Source organism: Megalops cyprinoides, chromosome 2 (assembly GCF_013368585.1).
Source record: "Megalops cyprinoides isolate fMegCyp1 chromosome 2, fMegCyp1.pri, whole genome shotgun sequence".
Classification (NCBI taxonomy): domain Eukaryota; kingdom Metazoa; phylum Chordata; class Actinopteri; order Elopiformes; family Megalopidae; genus Megalops; species Megalops cyprinoides.
In genome coordinates this window covers 55,729,039-55,756,620 of record NC_050584.1, presented here as the reverse complement: position 1 = coordinate 55,756,620, position 27,582 = coordinate 55,729,039, and the positions used below count along the sequence as shown (strand labels likewise).

Here is a 27,582-nt window from a genome sequence, read left to right as displayed (position 1 = left end):
CACACATCAACACATTACAGTTTCCCAACATCAGTTAAGGACACACCCTTATATCGTCTCCAAACACAGTCTCCTTACTCTTATCTTAACACGCAGGGCCTGATGTGCCATACCTTGCATAGCCATTAGAGCAGTGGATGAGACAGAGGGGATTCACATGGAACTTAAAGCTAATATAATCTGAGCTCACATTACCACATTTAAATAATGAGGAACGTATCCTGTATGCGGGCTGAAGGAAGCAGGTATTTCACCAGAAAGGCACAAAACAGCACCGCATTTTGACACGCGTCCCATATCCGTTTCAACCATTACATGTGTCAAGGGTTTCAAGAATGCCAGTATAAACACTGTTGTCAGAGCAGCCCAAACAACTGGGAATCATTGCTAAACAGCTTGAGCTGCATGCTCTGTTCTCAACCCATATTCAGAAGCCTTTCAAAACTCTAGGGCCATGTTACAAAATGTCCCCTTTTTTGAGAGAGTGAAAAAATGGACTTTCAATCCCTGCATCTCCCCAACAAGGGAGCGCACACCCTCTGTCAGAGAGTCCTGGACAGACTGCAATCAGCTGTAAAAAGTAACATGTTCTAAAACCATTAGATTTCTGTCTGAGGTCTTTTTTCTTTGTGTCTGTAAAGATTACCCCTCTCCCATTCCTTTTGGCTACTTTGTATCTGACTGTCAGATGTGGAGCCCACCAGGGTTAAACAGCTTTGCTTCTGTGGCCTGCAGAAGTTTTACTTGGTACATCTGACCATGACAGACCAGGCCATTGGCAGGCAAAGGACATGCAGGTAGACTCTAGTCCCCAGACACAGGGCTGTGGTCTGCTGTGCGGAGTGAGCACGTCCCTCCAATGCAGCCCTGATGAAAGGAGCAGACCTCAGAGAGAAAAGCTGGATCTGCGTTTCCCCACAGAGCCGCAAACTCTTTCATCGCCTCGGAACATTGCTTCATTCAGGCCCCCGGCGGCGAGGGATCACTCTCCTTCAGCAAAGGAGGAAAAAAGTAACACACCCATGTTTAGGAGCTGCTGGGGCTTTTAAATCTGCGATTTGAGAATGGCCGATTGCCTTTTCGGGGCTGGAACACACGCCAGGGCATGAAAGATGCAATCTCACCGGCGGTATGGACATCCTAATGAGTTCCAGCAGACAGGTATAAACGTGGGTGAGAGGGAGGCATGACCTCACCGCACACGCCGTGTGCCAGAGGAAGTCCTCCTGATGGATGCGGGAGGAGAGGCAGGCGGTTAGGGCTCCGCACACTGATGAGATCATCTCATCACACAGCTATGACACGTCGCGCCACGCCGCTGACATCACCATCCGTGATGCACTGCAGATGGCGGGCCGCAGCGCTGTCCGCCCACTCCGCAGAGGAACATCTGCGTCCCGGAAAGGGCCAGAACATTTCTAGACCCTGTTTCGCCTCTTCATGGTTACAGCGGAACCATGATTAGAGAGTGGAGCACCAGCCCGCCTGCAGGTACAGGCCCAAGTTTATGGGTACAAACTGTTCTGATAGAGTGATAGTGTGCGTCCTGCCCAAAAGCAAACGCTCCACAAAAACATAAACGATCACAGAAAAGACTACGCAATCTGTCCTTAACAGCCAAAAATTCCTTTAAGGTATTTACAGGATCTCCAAATGCAAAAAACAACCCTTTTCAAATATAATTCCCTTTAAATACCATCAAATCCTTTCATCATGAATACTAACAAGCAAAAATAGAGGAACTTACCCCACACGTTCAAGTTGTAATTCTTCTCGGTTTTTCCAGCTACATTGGTGGCCTCACAAGTATACCTCCCCATGTCTTGTACTTGAGTACTGTCAATCTGAAAATATTAAAACGAGCAGTTGAAGTTGGAATTGTATTAAAAATTGGAAAAAAATATATTTAAACAGAGATGCCAGAGGATAATGTGAGACTTGTATCATACGGTGCATGACTAAAACTAGGTAGCCTACTAAAGGATGGTAGATATCCAGTAACACTTAATAAAATTCAGACAAAGCAGCACTTTTTCAGCCTTTTCATTCCAGCCAAATATCTCTGAGTCTGCTACCTCTTTGATGTCCATGGACAACCCCTGTAGCTTCACATTTACCAGTACATCATAAAGTACCATAATATCTCCAGACATAGTTCATCATACTTATGCTCACACTGGGCTGGGAGTGTTGTTAGCCTGGTCTGATACCATTGCTCATTCAACTTGAATGGATACACTTATGTTCTGTATAAGCTGTATAAGCTATGTTCTATAATGCTCTGGATAAGAGCGTCTCCTAAATGAATGTAACGTAATGTGTCCCCAGGAGGGGGGAGGGGCGGAGAAACCCTAACCTTGAGGGTGCTGCCGTCCTCAGACACAGTGAGGCCGGGCTTCCTGTAGAGCGGGCGTCCGTCCTTGCGCCAGGTGAGGGTGGGCGGGGGGATGGCATCGCTCTGACATTGCAGCTCCACAGGCCGTTTTATCAGCACGGTCACGTTCATCTCCTCCCCCATGATGTTGGGTGGCACTGTCAAAGCACAGGGTTGCAAATGAGGAGGGAGGAGGGGGGGAGAGGGAAGGATGCCCCTGTAAGTGAGCAGGGTAAGAAGAACAAAGGGCTTCCACGACCGCCCCCGCCAAAAAGAGCTCTTCATTCCGCTGCGCGGGTACCAGCGGTAAACCTCGTTCCGGCCCGCTGCCGCTAACACTGCTTGGCTCTGTGAGCTAACCCTCCCTCTGGACTGACAGAGTATCAGCCTGGACACGCATCACAGGATCCTCAGATAAGTGTCTACAAAAAAAAAAAAAACCCGACCACAACAACCGCTGCCTCAGCCAATTCACAGGAGGCAGAGGTCTGAGGTCAATGCTGCTCGGCTATGTCCTCTTGCCAAGGACTGATTCTGGTGCTGGCTCAAAGGTTGACTGTCTTTGAGGCAGATGGAAACCATGGCAGACATTCCCCGTAAGCCAACATTCTATCCCATCATGCCACTGGCACGCCCACGCAATCCAGAGAATGACCTCACAGAAGAGGGGAAAGGAGTCTAAAGCAGTGATTAGAAATGATTTCCTGGCAAAGACCTTCACCGGCTACTGTTTTTCACATGCCCTTATCTGCGACCTCTGTCAGCGATAAAAACCTATTAATCCAGTAACCATTAACTGTCTTTCTGTGTAGCTTCCCAGTCACATAATATGAGATACTGGAACACTATCATAAAAGACAGCAACCTGCTTTTTCAGGCCTTAACCCCATTCCCATTCACACCCACACCCCCAAACTCAACCTCTGCTCAACTTCAACATTGCTGCACTGAATTCTCAGTGATGGCCATATCTGAACTTAACCAAGACTGGTGGCCAATTTCCTTTCAATCCATTTTTCCAGACAAAGCATGGGCCAAGAAGGCAGGCTCAAGACACAAGAACAAACATTACTCCCAGACACAGGAAGTTGTCAAAGAATGGTAGCAATTACAGCAACAAATATGCCCTTATTTCTTTTCACACTTTCCTTTGATCTTTTTAAATAAAAAGACTGCTTAAGTGGGTATATACTTTCACTGTACAAAAAGAGTAGTTGTCCATTAAACTCAAAACTTGGAAATTATATTGTTCAAGCACAACTCGTGACAATAGGGTGTAAACAGTTAAGTTTCTACAGTGAATGACACAAATAATTGCACTCAATGAGTTAACCTGAAATGGAATGGACAAACAATATAGTTCCTTCTAGTCAATCATTGTAATTAATTATAGATTTGCTTCATCATTAAAATGCTGTTTGGCACATATAGAAGTAAACCAAATGGCAACATTGTGTTGAGCTAAAATACACCCTATTACACTAGGTGATGTAGCCCAAACGTTGGAAGAGTAAAACTGAAAGCTGAACTCACCATATACACGCAGGTCATAATCTTTTTCCTGCTCCCCTCCTGCGTTCACAGCCACACAGGTGTACCGTCCAGTGTCACTGACCTGAGCGCTGCTGATGGCCAGCACCCTGCCCCCAGACAGCACCTGAAGAGGCCAGACAGTGAGAGGAGCGGTCAGGCTGTCCGGGTTAATAGACACCAAGCAGACTCCCCAGACACTGGCCCCGGCTCTACCTGCACGCCCTCGGAGAAGCTGGACACGGGGCTGCCGTCTTTGAGCCAGGTGAGGCTGGGCGCAGGGACGCCGCTGGCCTCACACTCCAGTCTCACGGGGTCGTTGACCACCACCGTCACCGTGCCGCCGCTGCTGGTGATGGAAGGGGGCACTGCGGGCAGGCGGACAAGCATCACATCATCACATTACATTACGTTGTTGCCATCTAGCAGATGCTCGTATCCAGAGAGACTTGCATGGGTTATAGTTTTTACATGTTGCCCATTTATATAGCTGGATATTTACTGAGGCAATTGTGGGTTAAGTACCTTTCCCAAGGGTACAGCAGCAGTGCCCACCCCATCATCACCAAGATACTACGACTTGTAGAGTCACTGAGCTCAAGCATGTGCATGTGTGTGTTCCCTCATAGTGTGGTCCACAGAGAAACAGGAATTTCTCTTCCTTTCCCATGAAACTCCTTGGAGTTTGACTGGATCGTGATTTAGAATCCAAACAAAAGACATTTTTGCAGGAATGCCTAATGCTGGTCATAACAGTCATGCGAGCATTACAGCTCACTGTAAATCACTAACACACACTGAAAAGAGGCACCTCAACAAATTTAACCCTTTGAATGATGCCTCTCCTAGAACAATGAAAACCTGGGAGAACGTGCCCTGACAGGAACTAGGTTAAACACCCCCTCTTTAACTATAAAAATTTCTGTTTTTAATTACAGACATATACTAAGGTGCTAATCGAAAGCATTCACCAAACAAGCAAATAATTGATCCTTTTCCCCCTTTAATAAAACACAACAAAAACAGCAATGACTCACCATACACTTGGAGATGATAGAACAGCTCTGCAGTTCCGGCTATGCTGACCGCAGCACACCTGTACAGCCCAGCATCCGACATCTGGGCGCTGTCGATTTCCAGCACCTGGCCACGGTTTAGGAGGGTCACTCCTGCTGTGCCGGTCAGTGGCCGTCCATCCTTGTACCACGTGATGGCTGACAACAGATCAGTTCGACTCAAAAATCCTCTCCATATCTTTTTTCAGATGGCTACATTCTGACTACATTAAATAAACCTGTATCGTATTAGTTCTCTGCCTGTGCTGCCAAGCAGATTGTTCAGGAAGAGGTTGCAGGTGGAAGAAAAAAACTCTTATAAAAATACTCTTCTTATATTAAATCTTGAAAACATCTGGTTTGAAAAATAAAACTGCATGGGGCTGAAAAAAAAGAATACATCTGCATATTTGCGCTGGGAAAGTGATCATGACCATGAATTCCTGAGTCAACAGAGACTAACAGAGAAGTCCATAGGTGTTACCTGGCAGAGGATTCCCTGAAGCCTTGCACTTGAGCTGAATGGGGAAGCTAGCGAGGATGGTCTCATTTAGGGTCTGTCCGCTGTTTAGGATGCTGGGTGGCTCTGAGGACCCAGCGAGAGGAGTTAGTCACTGCAGTTTTCAGGATGTATGTGCATAGAGAACATTGAACATGCACAGCGGTGGCTCGCCTAAGGAGCCGACCCTTTAAAGGCTCCAGTGTGTGGGGCAACCATACCGCAGTGGGTACTGATTAAAACTGAACCTCCACAGGGCCTGTCAGCGAGCATGCTCATATCCCGTACCATGGACACTGAGGCGGATGTGCTGCTGGGCCTCCCCCGCAGCATTGGTGGCCACACAGGTGTATTTCCCAGCATCCTCCAGGACAGCCTTCACAATCTGGAGCACCCGGCCTGCCGACTCCAGCTGTCAATGTAGACACAGGCTGATTTCAGAGATATGCCGTACTGCAACTCGAAATAGAGCCGCATTCAAGGATGTTGGCCAGTCTGGAGGACTCTCAGCCTACTGTCTAGAACACCCAGTCTGGAACATTACCTTCAAATGCCCCTGGGCAGTGCTGACTGGACGTCCATCCTTCAGCCAGGTGATGGTAGGCATGGGGATGCCACTGGCCACACATTGCAGACTGATGGACTTGTGGAGGACCACAGAACGCTCAGATGGACCAGTGGAACGGATTGAAGGAGGAACTGGAACCAGACAGAGAGAGACAATGAGAAACAAAGAAAGAAAGAGAGTGTGTACAGACAGAGTTAAACTCAGCTGCTTCTTGTATGCTAAGTATACTACCTACAGAGAACACTTCTAATGCTAATTCTGAGGTCGGACAGAGCTTTATTGTGTTCACATACTTGCATTCTTGAGCAGTGATCTCAGTGGAACAGAAGACTGCTGATATGGCAGATAGTAGGCTGGGCAATGATTTTTATACTCATTTTTGTAACAAGGCAAAATATACTTACCTAAAACTAAACCCTTCCAGTGGAAAGCATGTCAAACAAAATTGGGTGCGTATTACTGTCCATTGTATAACTATAAAGCATATAACTTTAAAGCATTAGTTAGCTGACAGTCTAACATGCAGAAGGTGTCCCTTATGTTACAGGAAAGAAAATGGCAGCAGGCACTTCAGGTTACCATGAACAGCCACACTGAACGTTCTTTCATGGTCCCCAGCCTCATTGGTGGCCACACACTGGAACTTCGCCGTGTCGGACACCTGGGCACGCAGAATGACCAGCTTCCGCCCGTTGGCGGTGATTTTCACCCCGTCTGATGGCCCGACGGGCTGACCATTCTTCAGCCACCTGCGGGGCAGACAGTAGAGGGTCCGCTAAGCTGGGGCCAGTGACGGCATTACACAGGGAGACCAAGACCTGCGTCAGGACAACCTCAGCGGCTCCTGGAAAGCTCTCAGATTAAGGAATTTGGTCCGGTTCCATTTCATTTACTCATTCCTGACAAGCTCCTCTTCTTTACAAGGCAACCAAGACTGTTCTCATAAAAATGACCCTAATATTTCATCTTACGTTCGTGCATGAAAACGCACATCTCCTGGGAGCTTGAATTTAATTAAATCATCCAAAACCCAAGCATCGACAAAATAGACGGCCCTTATGAGGCCAGCTGAAAAATTTATTCTCACACGAAAACCAAACACAGCCCTAGGCACCAGTGAAAAATTACTCTGCAGGAAGACGAGAACAGGGAGGTTCTGGTAAGATTCTACAGCCTGTGTAGCTAGTTACGTTCTCCTTGCAGGGGTGAGAGTCGAATTGACCTCACAGAACCCGGAAGGTTGAAAGGGGGCACTCACGTGACCAACGGCGCTGGCGTGCCCGTGACGTGACACTCAAGCTCCAGGGGATTGTTGACGATAACAGTGGTGTCTGTGGTGTCCTCTCCACCCTCCACGGTAGGCGGCACTGGATTGGGACAAACTCATATTTCAAAACTCTGTCATACATGTTTCATGGGCTGAAAAAATCCTGTAATGATAGAGTAGTGTGCACGAAGTCCACTGTTCATCTGCAAGAAACAATGCTCTCTAGACTGCTCCTTCCCTTTTTGACCCCAGAACCCTGGAGGAGCCCTCCGCATTCTTGAGATTCCCCTTTTATCATCTTAATCTTTGTATTTATTCAAGTAACATTGAGTTCCTACAAAAACAATGAACATTTCACTTTTTACGACATTAACAACCATCAACAAAGTAACTTCCTGTGAACAGCATGTCAAACAGATAAAACACCACAGATTTATGTCTCCCAGAGAAAAACTTTCTCCATTTTACAATTTTTTAAATTTTTGAGATATCAGTAGTTTTAATTGGTTTTGTCTAGAATAGGCATAGACATAGATAAAATACAATTCAGAATTCAAAAGGAGATGTTATGTAATGTGGAGGAGTACTTCAGATGAACGTATGTACATGTATGTCTATCTGGCACGCACAAGGCTTAAGGAAGTGTGGTTTGTGGAATTACTGGACTCAAAGTGTTAAAACAACACAACTGAACTGAGTTATGGTTTTAATTTTCTGTCAGGCGAAATATGTTAAACTCTGTTGGTCTAGCAGCCAGACATTTCATATGACCCTAGACCAAAGGCATGGGAGTGGATGTTATCTCACTGGAAGTTCAATAGACATTCTCTGGCACCCCTCGCCCAACGAGCATGCCAGCAGGAAGTGCCCAGGATTGTGAGGCAAGAATTCAGTCATGACTTTGATTGATCACTTCCGTGAAAGAATAATACATTGAAATAAAACCAAGCAAACATGCTTTGTTTGTACTAACTCCTGTAATCTACACACTTACAAGATAATGGCTTCCTGGCCCTCTCCCCTACCACTTTAATCATTGCTGTGGAGGAAAACGGCGTCATGCGTGCTGGACACATGGCATCCATGCGTTAAGCACTGCCTTTTCCTTCAAGATTACAGATCTGGTATAGAACTAAACAGAACCTCCTGGAGGTGAGACTTTTTTTGTATGGCGAAATAAGGATAGCTCTTGAGAGTGAAAGCAGAGTAACAAATCTCTCACATTCTCTCAGTTACATGTTGTGTGCAGCAGGGGCATGCGGGGTGAGCTAAGACAGAACGCCCGTTAAGTGAATGGACCAATCCGAGGAGACCGAGCCGAGTCCATACCCAGGACGCTGACGTCATACTTGATCTCTTTCTCCCCGGCGACGCTGGTCGCCACGCATACATATCTCCCGGAGTCGGACACAGCGGCGTTGAGGATCTCAATCTTCCTCCCCCCCTGCAGGACCTTCACGTTGTCACCGCTCTTGACGGGGACCCCGTCCTTGAGCCAGGTCAGCATGGGGGGAGGGTGACCCCCCGCCTCGCATTCTAGGGTCAGAGGCTTGGTGACCACCACCTTCCTCTCCGTCGGGGTGTCGAGACCCCCCTCTATAGAGGGGGGCACTGAGAAAACATAGTCTGAGTATCAGATAGCGTCAGCATGATCCTGACCATAACCCTGTCACCACAGAAGGACTGAAGGACATCACCCCATGTGTATTTACAGTAAAACTTAATGTCCGTTTGCCAGCCCTATTTACAACACACTGCTTAAAGTTGAAATTTACATTAACCTACACTGATTAAGTTAATTCCGTGTTTCCCAACCCTGCTCCTGGAGGCACACTGTCCTGCATATCTTCTATGTATCCTTCCTGCTTGACTAAATCAGGTGTGCTCAGCTAATCAAAAGTGCCACTGATGAGTTCAGTCAGGTAGGTAGAGCAGGGATAGATAGAAGATATGCAGGACGGTGTGCCTTCAGGAGCAGGGTTGGGAAACGCTGAGTTAATTCACCCACACAAGACTATTACATTTAGCACACACTGTACCCCACGCAATTTGGACTTGCTACAATGCAATTAATACAATTATACATACAAGACAAAAATTAACTTTGTTTCACTAATGACATTTTCATGATATGTTGTCACGACTTTTATCTTTTGTGTTTTTCATCATAACATCTCATTTTCAGGTCATTCTGTAGTCTGCATGAGGAAAATCGAATATGTTTCATACCATAAACGTCCAGCTCGAACGGCTTCTCAGCTGTTCCAGCCACGCTGGTGACGCGGCAGGTGTACTGGCCAGCGTCGGACACCTGGGCCTGGGGGATCTTAAGGAACTGTCCCCTGTCCACATACAGGGCCTGCCGGTTGGAGAGGAGTGCCTGGCCATTCTTGTACCAGGTGATGACAGGGAAGGGCACGCCACGCGCCTCGCACTCAAGGGTCACGGGGTTGTTGAGGAGAGCGGTCACTTCAGTGGTGACGTTACCTCCCTTGATGCTTGGGGGCACTGGAAGAAGAATGAAGAAAAGCCCTCAGGTCTATGTTACCCCTTTTCTTTAAAAGAAAACCCCAACCCCCACAGAGACTTTCCTGACACTCACCATACACGCTGAGGTTAAAGTCTTTGGACTGTTTACCCGCAGCGTTGCTCACGCTACACTGATAGCGGGCCTGATCCCCGAGACGTGCGCTCTTTATCTTCAGCACCTGGCCTCTGTTAATCACCTCGATGTTCGGATCGCCCAGGAACACCGGCCTAGCAAAAGCAAACATTCACTCGCCGAGATCAGTGACATCCTCATGAGAACACTCACAGAACACCATAGATTGAAAGAAATGTTTGTAAAGATTTTATTATTTGCCTCACGCATGTTATTTTTTAACTGAAAAATAAATCGTTATGTGAGAATTAATATGTGGTGATATGTGGCGATGTGAAGTTTTCATCAGTGATTTCCAAATGTAAATTCAGAGTAAACCTTCACTGGGACAGAGTCCACACTCACTTCCTGTCTTTGTACCACTGAATGGTGGGGAATGGCACTCCTTTCACTTTGCACTCCAGAGTGACCTCCTGGTTGAGAATGGCAGACACGTCACGGGGTGTGTTGGCACCGCTAACGCTGGGCGGGACTGGGGACACAATGGGGCATTTCACTTTAACAAGCAGTCACGACACAGCAGCAGCCTTAATGTGAGCAGGTCAGTCTCCCACGGTCAAAATTAAATCCACTGCGCAAATTCATTACATTACATTACATTCATTTAGCAGACGCCTATATCCAGAGTGACTTCCAGCACAAAAGAACAGAATGAACAACATTCACTTAGAATGAACAACAGGCTAACAGCACACCCAGACCAATGAGTGTGAGCATAGCATTGTTCAAACCTTACCACAAGTAAACAGTTGCAACCTGACTAGACAAGGGAAGCCGGGTCTACAAACCATACATCACATTGCATTACTACTTGTAAAATAAACAGCAAGTACTACAAATAATACAAATAGCAGGTGTTGGGGCGGGGGGGGTGTTGAGGTGGAACTGAGATGCAGGTGGGTCTTCAGCCTGCATCGGAAGATGGCTACTGATTCTGTTGTCCTGTCCCCTGTAGGGCAGTTCATCCCACCGCCAAGGGACCGGTACAGACAGGGATCGTGTCTGAGGGGAGCGACTCACCCAGCACATCCAGGTTGAAGACCTTCTCGGTGCTGCCGGCTATATTGATGGCCTTGCAGCTGTAGCGTCCGGCGTCGGCCGTGGCTGCTTTCTGGAGCTTGAGTGTTTTCCCCCCCTGCAGAATCTGAACAGAACTGCTGGGGATGACCTGCAGCCAGAAGAAGCCAGTGTGAACAGACAGCCTCTCAAAAAATGCTTCCTTTCCTTGCTCATTCAAACATTTCCTCACAGCCGTTTTACTAGATGAGGTCAATTCTGCAGCTTTTCAAATAAACATTACTTGTAGGGGCTTGTGTTTTACAATGGTTTTCTTGGAGGACAAATTCAGTAACAAACCCTAATAAGTGTTTGAACTGAAATCATACATCAGTAACTCCTTCTGTAAATGTTAGAAAATAAGCTCATTTTCCCTAATGAAGCTCATATTATTTCTTACAGTAAGTTTTCTATGTGGTAACATAGAATACACACAGCTATGGAATGTACATGCATTACTTTGAATGATTAAATGAGTTTCATTAAATGATTTCATTAAATGATTCATACCAGAGTAATCATTTAAGGAAAAAAACATAAAACAAAATCACTCTACAGTGAAACTAATTAGATCCAATTACAATCACAGTAGAATGACTGATTACACATACAGGCACTCCATCTTTGTACCACGTGATGACAGGGGTGGGGCTTCCTGTGACCTCACACACCAGCGTGGTGGGCTGGTTCAGGACCACCGACACGTTGGCTGGAGTGTGGTTGTCCTGCACATCCGGAGGCACTGCACAGGCAGGGGGAAGGGTCAGAAACTAGTCCTTGCACCAGCAAAGATCCCGTCACACACACACATGCACGCACGCTGCAAAAACTCACCATTGACCTTCAGCTGGTACTTCCTCTCGGTAGTGCCGGCATCATTGACCGCCACGCAGACGTACTCGCCGTTGTCCAGTGGAGACACCGAGGCCAGGATGAGCAGAGTGCCGTCCTCCAGGATGGACACGCCCGGCTCGTTCCCTGTCAGCTCCTGGCCGTTCCGCAGCCACTTGATCACCGGCGTCGGGGTTCCTGCAAGAGTGGAGGGGCACAACCCAGATCTCAGCACCTCTGGAAGGTCTTGGAGGGGCAACAAAGTCCTCTCAAAGAAAGATGACAAGATGACACTGGGCGGCAGTGTAGCATAGTGGTTAAGGAGCAGGACTCGTAACCGAAAGGTTGCCGGTTCAATCCCTGCTGGGACACTGCTGCTGTACCCTTGGGCAAGGTACTTAACCCACAGTTGCCTCAGCAAATATCCAGCTGTATAAATGGATAACATTGTAAAGAACTGTAACCTATGTAAGTTGCTTTGGATAAAAGCGTCTGCCAAATGAATAAATGTAAACAGGTTAGACATGCAGGTGTAACGATATTTTTTACATTACATTATTGGCATTTAGCTGACACTTATCCAGACTGACTTACATTGGTTACAGTTTTTTTTACCATGTTATACATTTATACAGCTGGATATTTACCGAGGCAGTTGGGTTAAGTACCTTGCCCAAGGGTACAGCAGCAGTGCCCCAGCAGGGAATCGAACTGGCAACCTTTTCAATTACAAGTCCTGCTCCTTAACCACTATGCTACACTGCCACCAATATATCCATGCACAGGAATGTTACAAGAATAACCATGTTTGTTACCCTGCAACTAAAATCTTCTATAAGTCCTACCTTTGGCTGGACAGGGGAAAGCGATCCGCTGGTTGGCCACTCTTTCTTGCAGTGGGCTGTTGAATGGAGGCTCGGATACTTCCACTACAGGGGGAACTGAAGGAGCACAGAGCTGACACCATGAGTATCAGCTGCTCTTACAGCTGTTTAAATCACGCCAGAGGCAGGCGAGAGAGGGCCGGGGACCCACCTTGCACGTGTAGCTGGATGTGTGCCTCGTCACGCCCCGCCACATTGCTGGCTACACAGGTGTAGACCCCGGCGTCTGAGAGCCCGACCTCGCTGATGGTCAGCGTTCCGTCAGGGAAGCTCCTGTACTGCGCCCCGTCCACCAGCAGGGCGGCGCCATCCTTCAGCCAGGTGACCGTGGGCTCTGGCACCCCCTGAACCACACAGGGCAGGTCAATGGGGTGCCCCACTTGGACCTTCATCACCCGCGGGCCAGCCTGGATGCTTGGGGGCACTGAGGAAGTCAATCGACATTTGACACTCAACAATCTGGACCCATTAACGCAAAACAACATAATGAGCTGTGGCAATACTATTAATCAGAGATAATAATAATAATTATAAAGTTATTATTAGAATAATTTCATAACAACTTTATTTATTTATGAAGCACCTTTCTTAAATTTATTGTATGGTGCTTCACAAAGAAAGATTAAAAAAAGGGAAATGGCATTAATTTCCATGAAGTGAGCCCTCTTACAAAGCCATTTCAATGAAGTACAAACTAGCTCTTTGGTGTATGATCATTTTGCCTTGTTTTCCTAGTTTTTCTATGTATTCTGAAAGTGCAGGTTGCCGATGTTAGTTTCAGACTTTTTGCTTTGATGTTCATAATTGTTTTTAAACTGCCTTTGGAATTTCCCCATTTTGAAAACTGAATCATATTTTTCATGGTTTGATAAAAACACACAATTGACCTGTTCCTTGATTATTATAATTTTGATGCTAATTACAGTCTTCAGACACCTGCAGTGATTTCAAGCTCTTCAAATGATTCACATGCCATGTGATAAAAACAAAAAAAAACGTCTGAGCTGTTATTTCAGTTTATTTTCATTTCAAACAGCAAAAATATCTGATTCCACTTAGCATAATCAGCATAGCTTTAATCATTTCCCAAGCGTCATATTTATTGGTGCCATAGCCCCAGGAAGCCCTCAGCTGAACCTTTGAAAAAATCATTCCACCGCAGTTTAGCAACATGTTGCGATGTTGTCACTTTCTCAGCATTGGAATGAATTCTGAACAGCAGTACGTCATACAGAACAAAATAAAACGTTATTGCACCAGATGCTCTTTGGGAAATAAAATGGCTCGTTTAAAACTTAATTTAAAAATGGCCTTTTGTTTTATGATACAGGAATAGGCTGGAGGACAGTTAGACAGGGAATCACGGGTGCGCCTCTGGAACCTACGGACAAACTTATCCCACGGTGACCAAAGTGGGTTAATTCAGTCGGTTCTGATTGACTACTTCTCACGAACAGATCCAGTTACACCTGGTGGGTGTGAGCTGAGAAGAGACAGAATTATGTGGGGAGTGCTCAGCATGTTCCTTTATTTAGACTCGCATCAGCTGTGACTATGCGATGGGACTGTGGCGTATTGAAAGACTTCAGAGAATGAGCGCATAAACAAATGACATCAGCGATGGCTTGATTTTCTAATTGTATCTGTGAGGTAAGCGCAGCGATGCAGAAGAAGGAAAAACAAACACAGACAGACCCATTCAGGTCTGCTGTTATGTCTCAATCCGCAAGTCTGTGGGATTTTGGTATCTCTCTTATATCCATATCATCCTGCTCCCTCATTTGGGAAATGAAGGAGGGCAGACAACCTGGAGAGACAGGACTGTTTTAACCGAGTTTCCTTAGCATGAGGATGAAAGCCACAGCTGTTTAGGCAAGAGACAGAGACAACTGACTGACAATAGCCATGGAGCTATGGAAATGTATGTTTAGTCCATTATATCCACAGATGCACTGGAGGCGTGGGAACTCACCGTGGACACTGAGCCTCACTGCCTGAGTGAAGTTGCCAGCGATGTTTGTGGCCACACACAGATACATGCCGCTGTCTGAAACCCTGGTCTCCAGGATCTTCATGGACCCAGAGGGCAGCTGGGAGTGCCTGCGGGGAAAAAGTGTAGACATGGTTTACAGGGGACTTGTACTAAAATTATACGGCACCTACACACCGAATGGGGATAGTAATTGAAAGGATGGGGTTTAAATTGCGTAGGAATTTTAGCTAGACCACAATGACTTGCTCCCCAGGGGCAAAAAATGGGTGTAAATTTACTGAATAAAAAAACCCACAAAAAGGTTAGACGTTTCCATTATCTCTTAACGATACGTTTCCACAAATTCATTCAGGTGAAAAAAATGAACGCAATTTTTACAGGCTGCACCAGATATCGACACCTATCATCAGCCAGCACACCACATGAAAAATCAAAGACCGCAGAGCAGCAGCCTAACCCAGACGCGAAGACCTGGCGCTGGTTCTGACAGACCCACGACACTGGCCCATTTGTGAGGACCACCTGTTCAAGCTCAAAACCACATTGCACTGTGCAGTGTGTAAAGTGCAGCCTCCACATCTTTAACAATTATCCATGACTTCAATGGTTCTGCGAGGCCCTGGCCATGTGCTCTGTCATCTGCCACACCCCTCTACCAACCGGCAGCACTGCCAAGCACACAGCTACACTGTTTATTTCACTTGCAGTGCACAGAAACCCTGGAAGGCCACAAGAAGTCTGACTTCAGTTTAACATGCCTTCTGCACATATGGACACAATTTAAAGGATAAGTCCAAAATCCACACTTGGAGAGGCGAACGGTGAGATATATCTCTTGCCAAGCGCGGTAGGAGGAAAAAAAAAAATGCCTGATTTTTCCCAGCGGTTAACATTTACTTTCCGTGAAGACCTGAGAGCCTTTGGGAATGGCTCGGTGAGAGCTACATCAATGAGGCAACTGTTATCATCTCATCCTCTCACTGCAGCTTAACAAGGGAGTCTACTGTTGGCTCTGTGGGCAGACATGAGAACATTTCAGTGTATTATTCTACTGGAGTGCCACGGCGGGGGAGCTGCTGTGTGCTGTGGAGGTTTAATGGGCTGAGGGAGAGAGGAAAGGATGGAGAGAGTGAGGGGGTGGTGGGGGGGGGGGGGGGGGTGGAGAGCGGCTGGGGGTGAAGAGAGTGAGGGAGAGAGTGTGGGAAAGAGGGAGGGAGCGAGCTTACCTTGGGGAGAAGGGGGAAATGAGCTGGCGCTCCTTGGCCCAGGTGATAATAGGGGGTGGGACACTCTGGACCTCACATGGTAGGATGACGTCCTCCCCCGCGGTCACCGACACCTCCACCAATCCGCCCGTGCTGTCCTGTCCCCCCTGCGTCCCACTCACCCGGGGTCTTACTGCAGGAGACACACAGAGAGAGCGCCTGACACTGAGTGCAGGAAACACAGAGAGCTCAGTGCACATCCATCGCACTGAGCTCTCCCACAGGGCGTGACGGTTAATAGTGAGAGATCCTCATTTAAGGAAGTCATTCATTCAAACAACAAAAGCACAGTTAAAGTGAAGATGATGCACACTTCAAAGTGGCACGCACAAAGACATGTAGAAAGGTTTCCTTCGTGCCTACAGATTTAGCGTAGGATTTGGCGTGAACAAGGGCCAACTGCCTTACCATACACGGTGAGCTGGACCTTCCTGGAGCTGTACCCCGCGGCGTTGGTGGCAGTGCAGACGAACTCGCCAGACTCATTCCCGCTGGGGGAGGCAATGTGCAGGCTGCCGTCAGGGTTCAAGGTGAAGGATTCACCACTCAGGTCCAGCAGCTCGCCCCTCTACAGGGTATCAAGCACATCACACAGAGGTCAGAGGTGACAGTTTCTTTTCCCCAACAACTTAACAAGAGAATCAAACATACAGCAATGCAAGTGGGGGTGGGGGGGGGGTGTCTGCTCACAGATTGAAACAGAAGCCCAAATTTCTAACTGTTCAGTTTGATGTAGCCAGACGAAGGACGTAGCTGCTCAAAAAAATGTGGGCAGCTCCAGTTTGCTACATAAAAATGACATCATTCGCACTTGGTCTTGCAGAGCACCAAGTTGGGAACCTTTCACCATTCAACATTCCATTATCTATGGAATAAAGCTATCATCCTGCAGAACAAGGGCAAAGGAATCATAATTCAGCAGCTGGTGCACAACTTAACAGGCTAGAGTTTCATTCGCCTCTTAAGTCCAATTTCCTTTAATAGCATACATTTTTACAAGTCGCAGAAACATTTGTGCTTACTGAGGGAGAAAAACACATTCCTGCAGTGCCACACAGATTTACTGCAACAGTTTAAAGCCTTTCACTGGCTTTAGTCTTCTGCCATTGTCATAGCGGTATCCAAAGCTGGAAATAAAATTTGGGATAAAAATACATTACAAGACACAGGTGTCGCGATGGAAGAATAACTGTGTTCTTAGACCATGTTCTTGCGCTCCCACGGCATGTCACAGTCCAGCTTTTGGAAAAAGATTTTTACATGGTCTCCTCTGAAAAGAAAAGTGTGCTTTGTGTGGGTGTGGGACACTTACCGAGATGGCATTTTAATTGGAGACGATGACTTAATTCCAGACAGCGTCGCAAATTTTAAATTTACGGCCACTGATTTTCTGTGCTGGCCAAGTTCACCGTTCCAAAGATTTAAGTTTTTTTTCCTTCATGCACCAATGGTTATGAAAAACCAAAAGCCAAACGTCATTCCAGAATATTAATGTAGACACATACCATATGCACATATTCGGTCTGAAAAAGCGTACTGTTTCAGTGCAAATATTAAACAAAAAGAAACTGGATTCTTCTGCAATACTGTGTTATTGCTCTGCACTGCTTTTCCTATTGTTTTTTTTTTTCTGTACACAACAGAATTTCAATGAAATTTAAATGAAAAAATTCTATATTTTGTCAGTGTACAAAACATAAACAATTAACACAATAAATGTAATTCTTACAAGGGCACATATTTCACTCCTTGACTCAATCAGCTCTGACAATTACAGAGAAGAATCAGCCACAGCCTTTGTCTCATCTGTGCTCTCAGACAGTGACACATTAACAGGGCTGTGGTGAGTAAACACCAGAGCTCTGTAATTTTGTGTCCTTTTTAAACCCGTCTTCCATGTCAATCTAGGCTCCGAGTGAGGCAGATTGACTCTCTAAGGTCGCTGTAAGTCACTCACTCTAGAGTCGTTACTCACTATAGATCTATCACACTGAGAAGGAACACCCTGACACCTGAATGTTCTGTATTCTTGCACTAGTTAAGTTCAATGACAACACCATTTGGTGCTTTTACCAAATGAATCATCAAAGAGCATTTCACAGAGTGCAAGCTGTAACAGACATAAGTAAAAAAAAAAAAAAAAAACAAGCGTGAATGATGACAGCGCAAACCACACAGTGTGATGCTGTGTGAAAAATAGTGTCCTTGTGCTTGTGCTTGTTTTTAAACACACAGATGTCCTGATATTACACTTGACAGCTGAGGTTAGGTTCTGTATGTAAGATCTGCTCTTGGAAAGAAGAAAAACCGACAACAAAAATTTCTTGTAACAGAATACTCTGCCTAACTATGAGGAGAAAGAAAGATGTAATGGATGGACATTATCAGTTGCCCGTATTGACTTCAAGGTTCTGTCTGTGAGATCTGCTCTTGGGAAGAAGAAAAACCAACAACAAAAATGTCTCATTACAGCATACTCTGCCTAACTCTGAGGACAAAGAAAGATGTAATGGATGCAAACAGAATTATATGCACATTTTGGAAATAAGAGTAAGCTTCAATCCTTTGTGCACTCTGTCTCAGAGCAAACCCTGAGGGAGACGCTTTAGACATCTGACTGACATTAGAGCACTCAGCGGCGGCCCCCTCTTTACCTTGGCCCAGGTGATGTCAGGCTTGGGGACCCCGCTGGCGCGGCAGGGCAGTGAGATGGCCGTCCCCTCGATGGTGCTGAACACCTGCGGCCCGTGCTGGATGCTGGGAGGAACTAAGGGTAAACAGAGTGGAATTAAAGTAGCACTGGACATGGACCTCCACAATTGCCTAAGATAAAGATAATCCATTTTTTTGGAAAAGGGAGGATTGCAAAGTCCTCATGTTCTGCTCTTCAGCTCAGGGTGACTCCTCCATGCACTCAGTGTACTGAGTATCATGAATAAGAGCAGGGAGCAGGGAGACAGTTATGAGCAGGAAGAGACTATTGACCCAGAGAATCCCAGGCCCCCTATGCTGTCCTGCAGCTCTTCATCTGAAGCTCTCTGCGGGCTGACAGCATGACTCCACTGGGCCGGAAATGAACGCTAATGGAAGCAGGAAACATCATTTGAAGGATGCTTCAGAACTCGCGGCATTCCATTTGTCTCTCCTCTGGCCATCGACGCCCCGTTTTTTCCAAAACAAGCGAGATATTCACGGAATCGCCTGCTTTTCCCATCAACCACAGTGGGGCGATTTTATTTGACGATGCAACCATTGTCCACCGAAGCTCCCCTTCCGCAGGTCTGTGTGGCGTCTGAAAGGCTGAGGCAGCACTTGGCCGCACACCTAAAGGTATCCCCTCTCCACCTCCTCCTCCTCCTCCTCCCCACTCTTACTATCTGTTTTATTAATAAGCACTGGGACATCTGCAGAAGCCATTAGCGCTGGAAACTTGGATCAGCCTTTGTGACTATCCAGAGTTTAAAATACAATTAGTGACTTAGCCCTTTGGTTCACACAATGCTAAAGCGTGGAAAAAAGCATTGTTGTACAGCCGCAGCAAAAGTAGACGCAAGCTTGCTGCCAGTGCCTTTCATCTTAATTGCTGTCCTGCATACTAAAGCAGTGGAATCATGTAGTTTCAGATGTTCGAAGGGCTGTACATTTTTGCATGCCAGAACTGATTTGCATTTGTGAACCTGAACTGGTACTGAGTTGCCAGTTGGATTTGACGAAAGGGGAAGGTTTTTCCTTTCTTATTCAAGACTGTGCCACATGTTACAGCTGGTTTGGGGTTTTTTTTTAAAGCGTTTCAAGCTCCAAATAGTATTTATGAAGTAAGAAAATCCTTCTGAGGAGATGGACAGGGACGCAGAGGAAATAACGGCGCATTATGAGAAGTCAAATTCAGGGAACGGAGCTGCAGGAAGGGCATGTGTGCATTTACGACACTGCCACCCTGGTCAGTTTCACCGGCACTAAGTCTTCCAACCATGCAAGCCACATGCACTCGTGAAGTCTGCTTCTCATTCCCGCTCTGGCTGCTGGGCTCTGGCGAGGTTATGTTTAAGATCAGGCGGAGAACAGGAGGGGATCCAGGCAAGGTTCATCCGAGGCCGTCACATACCGAAGATGTTGACGAGGGTGGTGCGGTTGCTGGAGCCGGCAACGTTCTGGGCCAGACAGGTGTACTCGCCGCCGTCCTGCAGTCGCACGCGCTCGATGTGCAAGCTCCCGTCCCGGCGGATCGTAATGTACGGGCTGGGACTCACCTGGCCAGGAGACAACCACCACAAAGACCATCCATCAGATCAACCACAATTACACAAGGCAGTCCTTAAGGGTAAACAGCTAGACCGTCCTTATGTTACACATAACCAGCGGGGCAGCAGTGTAGCATAATGGTAAGCAGCAAGGATCATAACCAAAAGGTTGCGGGTTTGATTCCCTAATGGGGCACTGCTGTTGTACCCTTGGACAAGGTATTTAACCCAGAACTGCCTCAGTAAACATGCAGCTGTATAAATGGGTAACCTGAAGAAAAAAAATGTAACCTATGTAAGTCTCTTTGAATAAGAGTGCTAAAGGTCTATAATGTAATGTAATAATGTACCCAGTGTTACACACATACAGTGTTCTTCAGTTCAACCCTACAGACTAGACCATCTTTCTGCTCTTCGGATCTCTATCTCTTTTAGTTTAACCACAAAATGTGTGCTGATCTATTAGACTAAGCCTTTATGAGACTCAGCATACTCTGGTCCAATGTACTGCAGATGCAACAATTCAAGGTTAGAAAAACAATACATATCATTAGATTTATGACAGAACAAGTTAAGTGTAACCATAGAAAGGAAAATACTCTTGTTGCTGGGAAAATATTCTTGTTACAGGCTATTTTTACAGCTAGTTTATGAAATCATATATCAGGTATAATACAATATAGGTCAAAGTATTTAATGAGAAACCCCATATGATGTGGTTTACCACACACATTTCTCGGTTTCCAATTTGCGCAAACATACAGAATGTTTGAAACCACACATCATTTCCCAGCTCAGGGTAGATCCTTAAGGCGGTGTCAATGATCAGGCTACGGTTTCATGAGATTGTTTCTGAAGCCCACGCAGTTGGCTGCAAGTCTGAACTGCTGTAGCGATTTCCACTTCAGCGCTGGGTGTTTGAAATGCAGTTTTTACTGTGTGTGCTGGTAAAGGTAAGGGACCTATGGCTAAATGTGCTCTATATGCATGAGCCTATCCCCTCTGTGGGTGAGCAGGTGCACTGTAGACGAGTGGGCTCTCTGGGGAAGCCAGGGCTGTAAGTATAATCTCTGTACTTGAATAGGATCTGCATAGGCAAGTAGCATCTCTATAGATGTGTGGGATCTCTATGAATGAGTAGGATTTGAATCCCTGTCCATGTGCGAGTTTGAATAGGTTGTCTGAGTATAAGTAGGCTCCCTGTGTGTGAGTAGGTTCTCTGTGTATGAGTAAGCTCTATGTTTATAAGTAGCTTCTCTGTGTGTGAGTAAGCTGCCTGTATGCGAGTAGGTTCTCCGGGTGGGAGGAGGTTCTCTGAATTTGAGTAGGTTCTCTGTGTGAGAGTAGGTCCTCTGTGTGAGAGTAGGTTCTCTGTGTGGGAGTAGGTTCTCTATGTGTGATTAGGTTCTCTGAATTTGAGTAGGTTCTCTGTGTGAGAGTAGGCTCTCTGTGTGTGATTAGGCTCTCTGTATGCGTGTAAGCTCTGTGTGTGTGAATAGGTTCTCTGTGTTTGACTTTGTTCTCTGTGTATGAGTAGGCTCTCTGGGTGTGAGCAGGCTCTCTGTGCGTGAGTTGGCTCTCTGCATTCTTACCAGCCCGTTATTGCGGAGCCAGCGTCTCTCAGGCAGTGGGTTCCCTGCCAGCAGCACGCAGGGCAGAGTCACCTGCTGTTCCTCGATCACATTAACCATGGCCGGACTGATGCCAATGACCGGAGACACTGCGGAGACACACATACAGCACTCCTGAGCTTTGTACACTCATGATTCTCAATTTCACAGACGTTGCATCTATAGGAAACTGTGAGCCTTCACTTAAAAAGGCACCTTAAAAACAGCCCACGGGGCTTTGATTTATTCATCGCCGTGGAGACAGCTGTGACCTCGCAATAGCGGCAACGATAAAAATGAATGTGGCCTCAGTGACCAGATGTTCACGTGAGGGCCTCGGGTGGACTCAGGGCCCTCTGGTGTTTAATGAAAGTTCAAACGCGCCGTCGGTGGAAACCTCTGACTCTCCGCTCTTCTGCATGACGTCAGGGGTAACGATGCAGACGAAGCTTTCCGCTCCGAGTCCATTAGCTCTCCCCGCTCCTGAGTGAGGCTGGAAGACCTGCGTTTGGAGAGGATGATTTACACCACTCAAGCGTGGGCTGGGAGGAGGGCCGTCCAGAGGGTTAACCCCTTTCCACCAGCACAAGAACACCACTCTGTACCCTACCCGGTTTTCCTCCTCGGCAGGGGGGCCCTTCCACTGGGACACTAAGTACACACACTGGTTTGCTTGTCCCCTGGGGCTTGCCTGTTTCTCCCCCCTGAGCTTGTCCATGGTTCCACCCCTCCGGGGACTCCAGTTGGGCCCTGTGTTTTTTACGACATGCTCCGCTCGCTCGGAGCCCCATATGGTTTCCACATCCCTCCGCCAAGAGGAGGCTCGGTTGCTATAAACACTGTGTTGTATTTACATTTTTCCCATGAGCCGCGTCGGTGCGCCCATGTCCAGGAACTTGGCCTTCTGAATGACCCTCTAGTCGCTGATTAGCGAGACGAATGAAATCAAAAAGCCGTGCGATGCGCAAGACACACAGACGACCATCATCTGGACACTTTGGAGAGAGATGACAGGCGCAGAGCTGGGAGACCACAGTCCCCAGGCTCCTCCAGGCCTGTGCATCCTTGCTAGGGCCGAACAACAGTACTTCTCACATTGTGCGTTAGGAATCCAGCCCGCCCTGCCCGCCCAGGAAGACACACCACATCTGTCATGCACATAGACCAGGGAGAATAGAGGGTTGCCATAAGTTATTTCAATGATCAAGGGCTGCTCTGAACAGACGGAGCAATTGTTTTAATTACGTTTTAAACATTCGATTCAGGGCTGCGTATTTTCAAATATATCGTAATCAACCACACAAGCTCCCCCCCTCCTCCCCTGAGTAGAACATCTTCAAAAGCCAACCATCAATTACACATGTTAACAAAAGTGTGAAAGAATCCAGCCCGACATTCATGAAAGGGTCTCTCGCGTTCTGTCTAAGTCTAAATGTGGTGACCAAAGGCAGGGGAAGAAGGAATCAATAAAATGCACAGTGCTCTATATTCAGATAAACCTGAGGATGGTCACACTAGGGTGAAATTTCTAAGGCAGCAAAGTGCTTCAGAGACCTTTTTTAATATTCCATCTTGCATTAATTTAAACTGGTCTGTTTCCTCAAGTGGTACAGATTCCGATTTAACATCTTCAGAACAGATCTCAACCGCAATTAATAACTTCCGTGAAACCTGTCAGGCAGTGAACAAAAGGCTGAACCTTGACATAGCTGATTGAGAGAGAAGGTACATGGGGGAGAGTGGCTTGACTTAGGTTCTGTACCGTGTGACCTTTACCCTACATATGGCTGAGTACTCCCCAGCCAACGGGGCAGTTAAATACTTAATGAGGCTGTGAAACTCCCATGGAGACCAGAGTGCCGAGAGTGGTCTGAATGTACAGTCTCTCACTGTCACTGTTTTGACGTGTGGGAGGAAAAACCTGATTGACCCAAAAGCACAGGATCAAAAAGGCCAAATATGAACTCAGAGCAATAATATTGTCTCTTGTGCTTTGATCACCTACAGATATAGGAATGTGCGCATGCCGTAAATTCTTTGACACGGCTGATTGACTCCGAGCACACGCAAATTGGAGGAACATCAGGACAGAAAAACATTTAGCACATCTGGACTGGCAGATAATTCACTTTTTCCCCCTGTAGCTTTGACTTTGAGCTCTTTACATTACTTCAACAAACTGACATCTTCAGCCCTTCAAATTCTGCCAAATAGCTCGACGTGTGTTCATGGCAAGATCAACATTCCGATGCTTCAAAATGAATCCAGTGCATTTCGTACATAATTCACATTCTGACGGCCTCCTTACATTGTTGGCTCCCCCTGCCAGATCCACTGGGAGTATCTGCTTTCAATTGAAGTGAAATAATTGAACATTTCTGTGTAAGAAATGATTGCTCTCGCTGCGCACAGTACGCATTCCAACATATTTCATATTTACTATCTTTTATTAATAGAATGCATATGAGTCAAGGTTTATCGTGAAATAAATAACACAGCTATGACACTTATTTTTGCTTTTTTCTGCTCTGTTCTATTTTTTCATTATACATGAATTGATGTTACAGAAATGATATTGCAGGAAAACCTAAACTTGTTCAAAATATAAATGTACAGTGATCACAATGAAACCCATCTCTTACCTAGTCCAGTGACAGTGACTGCAGCCTGTGCCTGGATTTTCCCAAACTGGTTCTGAGCTTCACAGATGTACGTGGCCTCATCTTCCACCCACAAATCTGATAGAACCAAACAGCAGAGTTTAGATTTACTTTGTGTACAGACACAAGTCAGAAGTCAGCTCGACTCTAGATTCCCTAGAGTCACACCATTTCCATTTCTCTGTCCCTTTCATTTCTAAATCACATGACTGCTTGGTGAATCCGCAGAGAGCTGAGACACAAACAGACAACAGCCTCTGTAATCTGTAAGGCGAGCGCAGTATTTCCCACGCACTGCTGATGAGCAGGTCTCCTCCTCTCCTTTGGGTGATGGTGCTGTGGCGGCGGGAGAAGAGAGCGACGTTGTCCTCCCTCCTCCAGCTGATCTGAGGCTCGGGGTAGCCCTGGGCGTGACACTGCAAGGTGACGTTGGAGCCGATGTCTGCCGAGACGTCAGAAGGCTCCAGGGAGAACTCCGGGGCGGCTGGGAGAAGGGGACACAGTCCTCAGTCCTCAGACAACTGCTGTCAACATTGGTCACCTATCAGGCTATCAATGTTCCTGGAGACTTACAGCCCACATCTAAAGTGACTTTGCCCATGGCTGTTCCTGCTTCGTTGACGGCGACACACGTGTAGTCTCCAGCATCCGCGTCCTGGGTTTCGTCAATCTTCAAGATCCCTCGGAAGGCCTCGATGCTTAGGAATGAGGAGGGCCTGAGCTGAAGATCACCTGGCCAGCGCAGAGACACCACCAAACATTCAACATCCAGACAGCACAGAATTCTCCCGTCCAGTGTTTCTAACCTGAAATATTCATCAACAACAACACTTCCTTCAGTCCATTTATTTAAAAATGAGAGGAATCCTGCTTAACCCCAACCTGCGTTTTCACTTTCATGGGTGAGCTGCATTTTGACATCATGAACACATGCTCCTCATCTTGGGGATAGACTTGCAGAAAACATGCCGACCCACGCTCGCGAAAGGCTTCCTCATGTCTTTCAAAAGGCTGGATATTAAATGGCGCGACAGCAATCAGATCAAAAAGTAAGTACGTAATGTAATTAAAAACAAATTTATTCAAGTCTGAAATGAATAGCACAAAAGGATTATTTTCTGGCAGGTGTTTTACTGCCTGCACACAAAGTCAGATGAAAGTGACCACGAGGGGAGGGGAAAACACATGGCTCTGTTTAAGCTATCAGTACAGCTGACAGACTGAGGGTCCCACAGGGGGGGACAGAATCAACCCAACGCGAGCAAAGGACAACAGCTGCAGCACCCCTTGAAATGCACCACTTCCTACTCCAGCTCTCGGACACCCTGTTCTCATTTATTCTCACTTAACACAACTGGAGCGGGGACCGGGTCAGAACTGCCCTGCTGCTGTAAACAGTTTAAGAGGAGCTCAGCTGCTAAAGCCTGGTGATGGAGTGGGGTTCAACCCCGTCCTGACAGCAGCAGTAAAGGGTTCGTGCCTCTCAGAGAGTGACTGAGCTGTGCTCAGATATTCAGAGTTATCTGGAGGCGTCCTCACCTTTGTACCACCGAACCTCCGGGTTGGGGATTCCGGTCGCCCTGCACTCCATAACCGTGGTATCTCCCAGGCCAATCAGAATCTCGCTCTGGACAACTGTGACCCGAGGAGCCTCTGTGAGCATGAAACAGAGACATAACGAATTCACACACCTGCCTTTTCCTCACTATGTACAGCTCACTTCAGGGGCTTACTGAATGCACAGTCATGCAGCGCACAAAACACAGCACGTGGACGGAATGACTACACATGTAAAGGTTCCTCCAAAAAAATGTCAGTAAAGCTTGGGAAAAACATGAACAAATAAGGAAAAACATATGTTTTTTTCACAACAATAAGAGAATATTGACTGCGAAGATAACAAGCTGATGTAAGATGTAAGTAACTACGATTCACACCGTTTAACATTACATTATATTACATTATTGGCATTTAGCAGATGCTCTTATCCAGAGTGACTTACACAGGTTACAATTTTTTTACATGTTACACATTTATACAGTTGGATATTTACTGAGGCAGTTCTGGGTTAAGTACCTTGCCCAAGGGTGCAACTGCAGTGGCCCAGAAGGGAATCAAACCGACAACATTTCGGTAACGAGTCCTGCTCCTTACCACTAATGTTGCACAAGTCAGTGGTGACTGAGTCTTGCCACTCACCTATATATGCAAGAAGGGACGTCTGTGTGTCCGTCCCAGCTGCATTACTGGCCAAACAGCCGTAGACCCCCGCATCCTTCTGAACTGTGTTCTTTATAATCAAGGTCCCATCCGGCGTCAAGCGGTGCCTTGCAAATAAACAGGACAGACAGTTAAAAACACACCTCAGTCCTGTCTGGTCTGTAAGCCAGGACAGTAATCCCACAAGATGGAGAGAGGGTGTGTAGGGTGTGTATACATTTACATTTACATTTATTTATTTAGCAGACGCTTTTATCCAAAGTGACTTACTTTATTTATTTATTTAGCAGATGCTTTTATCCAAAGCGACTTACAAAAGTATATATGCATGGGTGCATGTTTGTGTATGTGTGCATGTGTATGCATGCATGTGCGTGTGTGCATGCATGTGTTTGTGTGTGTGTGTGTATGAAAGAGAGAGAGAAAGCCAGGGACAGTACCTGCTGGAGCCCATGATGAACATGTCATTGTGAGTCCACACCACCTGGGGAGCAGGGTAGCCCTTTGCCGAGCAGCGGATGCGTACTTCCTGACCAGCCAGAAAGCTCTGATTGCGTGGGGAAACCGTGACTTGTGGAGTTTCTGGAAGGGGTTCGGAGAGATACCAAATCTATCAAATGTCCCATCTTTCAAGCTGAGTTCACACACAGATGTGACTTATTAACTTGCAATCGTACTTCAACACAGCACAGAACATTACGAACAATATACAGTTTTCCAAGATGCATATATTGAACGGTATGTATGCAAGAAGGGTAAAAATATCTCAAGTACATAGAGGTAGCAACTCATTCATAATTTTTAAGCTCATCCTTTTAGCCAACAGCCTACACTGCTGATACGGTGACCTTGTGGTCACTTTCAAGC

At 46.5% G+C, this 27,582-nt stretch overlaps 1 protein-coding gene across 1 annotated transcript in view; it reads right to left on the bottom strand.

Moving 5' to 3' along the window:
* Positions 1-27,582, bottom strand: part of hmcn1 (hemicentin 1) — a 96,823-nt gene that overhangs the window by 33,923 nt on the left and 35,318 nt on the right. Inside the window, exons 12-42 of the mRNA XM_036519993.1 lie at positions 27,156-27,297; positions 26,695-26,822; positions 26,035-26,148; positions 25,069-25,227; positions 24,791-24,979; positions 24,478-24,573; positions 21,818-21,945; positions 20,090-20,234; positions 18,639-18,751; positions 16,393-16,552; positions 15,946-16,117; positions 14,699-14,826; positions 12,878-13,150; positions 12,688-12,783; positions 11,846-12,040; positions 11,623-11,753; positions 10,976-11,123; positions 10,301-10,427; positions 9,896-10,050; positions 9,523-9,801; positions 8,623-8,904; positions 7,285-7,393; positions 6,606-6,775; positions 6,003-6,157; positions 5,747-5,870; positions 5,444-5,545; positions 4,942-5,118; positions 4,121-4,272; positions 3,908-4,031; positions 2,357-2,532; positions 1,748-1,844 (exon numbers count right to left, since the gene is read on the bottom strand). Coding sequence (XP_036375886.1) covers positions 1,748-1,844; positions 2,357-2,532; positions 3,908-4,031; positions 4,121-4,272; positions 4,942-5,118; positions 5,444-5,545; positions 5,747-5,870; positions 6,003-6,157; positions 6,606-6,775; positions 7,285-7,393; positions 8,623-8,904; positions 9,523-9,801; positions 9,896-10,050; positions 10,301-10,427; positions 10,976-11,123; positions 11,623-11,753; positions 11,846-12,040; positions 12,688-12,783; positions 12,878-13,150; positions 14,699-14,826; positions 15,946-16,117; positions 16,393-16,552; positions 18,639-18,751; positions 20,090-20,234; positions 21,818-21,945; positions 24,478-24,573; positions 24,791-24,979; positions 25,069-25,227; positions 26,035-26,148; positions 26,695-26,822; positions 27,156-27,297 — 4,746 coding nt within the window. The remainder of the gene's footprint in view (positions 1-1,747; positions 1,845-2,356; positions 2,533-3,907; positions 4,032-4,120; positions 4,273-4,941; positions 5,119-5,443; positions 5,546-5,746; positions 5,871-6,002; positions 6,158-6,605; positions 6,776-7,284; positions 7,394-8,622; positions 8,905-9,522; positions 9,802-9,895; positions 10,051-10,300; positions 10,428-10,975; positions 11,124-11,622; positions 11,754-11,845; positions 12,041-12,687; positions 12,784-12,877; positions 13,151-14,698; positions 14,827-15,945; positions 16,118-16,392; positions 16,553-18,638; positions 18,752-20,089; positions 20,235-21,817; positions 21,946-24,477; positions 24,574-24,790; positions 24,980-25,068; positions 25,228-26,034; positions 26,149-26,694; positions 26,823-27,155; positions 27,298-27,582) is intronic.